Source organism: Montipora foliosa, chromosome 3, assembly GCF_036669935.1.
Source record: "Montipora foliosa isolate CH-2021 chromosome 3, ASM3666993v2, whole genome shotgun sequence".
NCBI lineage: Eukaryota > Metazoa > Cnidaria > Anthozoa > Scleractinia > Acroporidae > Montipora > Montipora foliosa.
The window spans coordinates 61,900,710-61,905,709 of NC_090871.1; the positions used below are offsets into that span (position 1 = coordinate 61,900,710).

The window sequence follows — 5,000 nt, forward strand, 5'->3', positions numbered from 1 at the left end:
ATAGGTGGTTCTTTCACATGGCAATGAAAGCCGATGCATATTGGTTTCCAGGATGAGACAAGGGACATATATATCAACAGGAGGAGATGCTGATTAAATCGCAAGTTACACGAATGCATGTTTTGAATATCTGTGTATCAAACGCCTTTGTTTATTTACTGTACATGACACGGTTTGTTTGCACACTTCATAATATTTCCATTTGATTTAACTTAAAACTCGCACTCCAGAAACTAAAATGGCATGTTTCCAGAGAGATCAATTGTACAACAATAAAAGAAAATTTGCGAGTCCATCTTACTGTTCGTACTCCATCAAAAAATTAACAGCCAAACTTATCATGATTTTACTGCGCGCAATTTTAGAAATACACTGCAACTGAAGATATTACCCAGAAAAATCACCAAAGAAACTTTCATGGGCAAACACGTTAAAGGAATAATGTATTTCTCTTTTTTTTTTCTTTAAAAATCTATTGCCAAACCGTCCAACGACAAAATGCTAGGTTATCTCAATTACAAATTAAGATGTCAATCTTAAAAGATTGCATATTCAGTGAAGTTCGGAGGGAGAATTACACCGGCCTTTGCCGCAATATAGTCGTCGAAAACATTCCCCATGCTTTAAATGTGTTTTTCTCAAATTAAAGCCAACGGTAACTTTCGAATTCGTTTATAATATTCCTCCCACGGTAATTAACTCTAGTCAAAACAAAATAGCGTGAATCTGCCGTCCACGCGTGTATTGGTGTAATGGAAGTAAATTTCATTGGCCGATGAAGGACACGTCAATCAATCAAAAAAAGTGGGCGGAAGGAATTTCTAAGAGGAATTTGGTCAGGCTCTATTTTTCGTTTCGCCAACACCACATAACGAAAATAGAGCCTGATCGCAGGTTAGAATTTAAGTTCCTACTTCATGAAACGGTGAATCATTATATTCCAATGAATGATTAGGATTTATCATTGATGCATGTTTTAATGGTAGGTGATCATGGTTTGCCGGCCGGCTTTGGCCCTCACGATTTGCAATGCTTTGGATCAAAGATGACTAAAGAAGACAGCACCGTTTACAATCTCAAGGTATGACCCGGGCTGTAGGCGCTGAATATGCCCAAAATTTGAAACATTATTTTTCCTGGAAACAAGGAAAATTTGAATAATTATCACCATTTGTAAAATTATTTGACACTCCTTATTTGATATCCGAGAGTCAACGTGCGTGGAAGCCACGCACTTATCTAATAGCCCATTTCCGAGTTGCTGCATGTCTCAGTTTCAAAACGAGGCCTGGTGCACAACCATTCAAATGTAAATGAGTTGCGTATTCTTATGCAAATCAAACTCATTTCCCTTACAATAGGCCACTTCGAAAAATACCATAATACTCTTTGTTTTTCCCCCCAAATTTTGCATAAGCATTGTTTCCAGTTTCTCTTGGGACTAACAATGGTCCCAAGAGAAAACAAAAACAATGCTTATGCAAAATTTGGGCAGATAAACAAAGAGTATTATGGTATTTTCCAAAGTGGCCTATAGTTGAGCACCAAGACTCACTTCGAAACCGAGACTAACAGCAACTCGGAAATGGCCCATTGAAGCAGATCTCAGCCATCAAAAAGGGAGCTTAAGTAAGGACGAAGATCATGGATACGAGTACGCCCTCCATGGAAATTAGCCCAGAATTGTTGGGGCTAGCGTGTTCAGATGTTTCATCTAAATAAGTATTACCTACCTACCTACCTACGAACCCATTTTACAAGGGCAACACCAACTATTCTTTGCCAAAATACAAGCAGCGCCTGATCGCCGGTGCAGTCAAAAGGACTGCACCGGTACTGCAATTACGATATGAATTGGGAGGAACTGCGATACTGATCATAACTAAAGAGATTAAGACGCGACGACGGCAACAAGAACGTTACAAATTTGCATATTCAGTGAGCAAAAAAAAATAGCTTTGCACGCCCTGCACATGCGTTTTTCACTTTTGTCCACTTCTTTGCCGCAAAACAGCAACGTGAAATAGTCAAATTTGAGGTTTTATCAAGGACGTCAGCACTTGAAGATAAATTTTCATTTTCTCCCCTAAATTAAGTGCCGCTCCGACGAGTGTCCTTTTTGAGGAACTACCACACCTTTGTCACATTAAAAAGGTTGAAATAGTCACGTAGCGATCAAAATTACGCGAATTTACATTTTGAGATGACGTTCTCGTTGTCGTCGCCGTTGTCGTTGCTTAAACTCTCTGATTGGATAAAAGAGAAAAAAATAATCGTGCGATACATTGCATATAAACAATGACGTCATATCACCACATTTGAGGTTTTAACGCCAACAGGCGACCAGAACGTCACAAATTTGCATATTCAGTGGACAAAAAACAATAGCTTTGCACACTCTCCACGTGCTTTTTTCATTTTTTCCCATTTCTTTGCCGTCGTCAGCAAAGCAACAACGTGAATTAAGTAAGTTTGAAGTAGGAAAAGAAAACAAACAGCGGTTACAAACATTTTCATTTTATAAATCCTCGCAACTGGAAAGTCCGACTTGCAGTGTAAAATTAAAGAAACGCTATTAATCAGTGATTTAAAACCCTCTCTCAATGAAAACATTGGTAGTGAGAAGCTTTTTCTTTATTAATTTCTTCCGGAAGAATCGTCTACCGGAAGTTACGATTTTGTTATCACACTTTTTAACTAGTCAGCAGTTCCTCGCTCTAGTTTTTTAAAATTCTGTGTAACAGTTTTAACCGTCACTTCTGATGATGTATGCTGCAACATACGAAACGTCAAGTATAAAATGAAAATGTTTGTAACCGCTGTTTGTTTTCTTTTCCTATTGAAATTGAAATGGCCAAAGGACAAAAGTATTTATAAGTTTGAAGTGTTATGGAGAACGTTAGAACTTGGAGATAAACTTTCATTTTTCTCCCCGAAATTAAGCGCCGCTAATAACGGTTTCATTTCTGAGGGACTGCCACACCTTTGTCATATTAAAAAGCTTGGAACAGTTGCGAAGTGATCGCAATAACGTGCACTTATGTTTTTGCAAGACGTTCTTGTTTGCCGTTCCCGTAGTCGTTGCTAAAGCTCCCTATTTTAAGACGTGAACGAAATGGAATAATCGCTGAAGACTTACGATAATGCGAAGTTCTACTTCGAAGTGACGTTTTCGTCGACGTCAACGTCGTAGATCTTGAAGTCCCTAATGAATAACGGCAACCAGAAGGAAACGGTTTTTCAAAAGAACTCTCAGAAGAGGAAGCGTAAAAACGTTCTAAAATCCATGCGTACTGCACGTACAGGACTGTTTTTCCTCATTACCCTGACATTGTAAATTCTCTAACTTGTTGTGTATTTTTTCTTCTCTTTGGAGATTTGTGGATTCAACAACTACTTGATGCTCAAGAGAATAGCCATTGCATTGGAACTATTCGCTAACATGGAAAACAAATTGTAAGTCAATGTTGTCGTTATTAACCACGTGAAACAGCAGAGAATTAAGTCCCATCTTCTCATTTAAGTCGTGGTCACATTAGGAACCCAAGAGGGATTGCGCATGCGTCATATTGTCTCTGTTTGGGTATGGCTGACTCGGTATGGCTTGCTTTGGTCTTTCATTCTCGTCACCAGAGCCTCGGATCTTATGTCTGCGCATAATCCTAGGCTCTGGGAAACTCTATGTAGTAGAAAATGCGCTGCAGGATTCTTACAGCCAAAAATTGGCCATTTGAACCTTACGGCACCTGCTCACTCCTCGTGCTAACATGGATGCGCTAATTAGAGACGCTTTTCATTGTTCTTCACGAAAACAGATGAGAAGACACTTTGTTTCAGAGTTCCCCAGATCTCTTCTCTTCCTCAGTCATGCGCAAAAGAGAAAAGCTCTGGGGTCTTGTTGGTCTTTGTGTCAGCCGAGTAACAGTGAAAAGTTTGCGGTGACTTTGATTGGAGACGCAAGCGTAAGCAGAACGCATGCGTCTCAAAAATGAGGTACTGAGGAAAGACCCAACAAGTTCCCAAACAATATTGGTGGTCGATGATAAACCACAATTTTGGAACTAAGATCAGTTTAAATTGTCTTTTGGTGCAGTACGGCTATAGAGCCGCAAGATCTTGAGATGCCGGACTTCACCGAGTACACAACACAGGTGAGAGAGAGAGAGAGAGAGAGTAAAAGATTATATGATCTTCAACGTGCGGTTTTTGTTATGGATTTCGCGCAAAAACTGTTCTCCACTCTGTGGAAAATAAAACGAAATATATAATAATACTTTATGCGTCATTGTTGCCTTATACACGTGAGTTATTCATCTTGGCAACGGAGAATGGTAGTATAAGTTCTTGCCTGGCGACGCGGCAAGATTCCACCATTATTGAATTCTTAATCTCAAATACATTGTACAGGGAAGATATCTGTGCCAACCACAGGAACAAAAGACCTTTTGTTTCGACAGCCAATGAGGCTCTGGTTGACACATTAATGACAATAGGTGACGTCAAGGACATCTTCCCTATAACATTTCTAGATTTGTATTGGTTCACCGGATCCCAGTTGTCAGCCTCGCACTTGTGGAATAATTGTTATAACGATTCACCACACTTCAGTGAAGTATTTCTAGAAGACACAGGCCAACAGTGATAAAACGAGTTGCTTCAAACATTCCAATTGTGCACAGCCTCCACGGTTGTAGGTGGTTTTCAGGTCGCGTCATCGCCGCCATTTTGGTGAACGAAAACAAAATAGCTCTCGTTAGCTCCTTTTGTTTGTCTACCAGCAATTGTACGTTACAGCATTGTCATCTGTGTCTCTGGAGATTGGTTGCAAAGCTCTTTTCTCTCAAAAGTTCAGAAATAAATCTCAGCGCAATACAAAACTGTCATAGCACCAAATTTCAGTGTGTAACCCTTTCACCGCCAAAAATGCAAATTGACACTTATAGATTTTACTCTGTCTAACGCCAGTCGATTTAACTCGTACATAGAGAAGCCCTTGGCGG

At 39.7% G+C, this 5,000-nt stretch overlaps 1 protein-coding gene across 1 annotated transcript in view; it reads left to right on the top strand.

Moving 5' to 3' along the window:
* The window catches only part of LOC137997883 (cellular tumor antigen p53-like), a 23,096-nt gene that overhangs the window by 16,258 nt on the left and 1,838 nt on the right, over positions 1-5,000 (top strand). Inside the window, exons 12-14 of the mRNA XM_068844204.1 lie at positions 987-1,081; positions 3,377-3,456; positions 4,094-4,151. Coding sequence (XP_068700305.1) covers positions 987-1,081; positions 3,377-3,456; positions 4,094-4,151 — 233 coding nt within the window. The remainder of the gene's footprint in view (positions 1-986; positions 1,082-3,376; positions 3,457-4,093; positions 4,152-5,000) is intronic.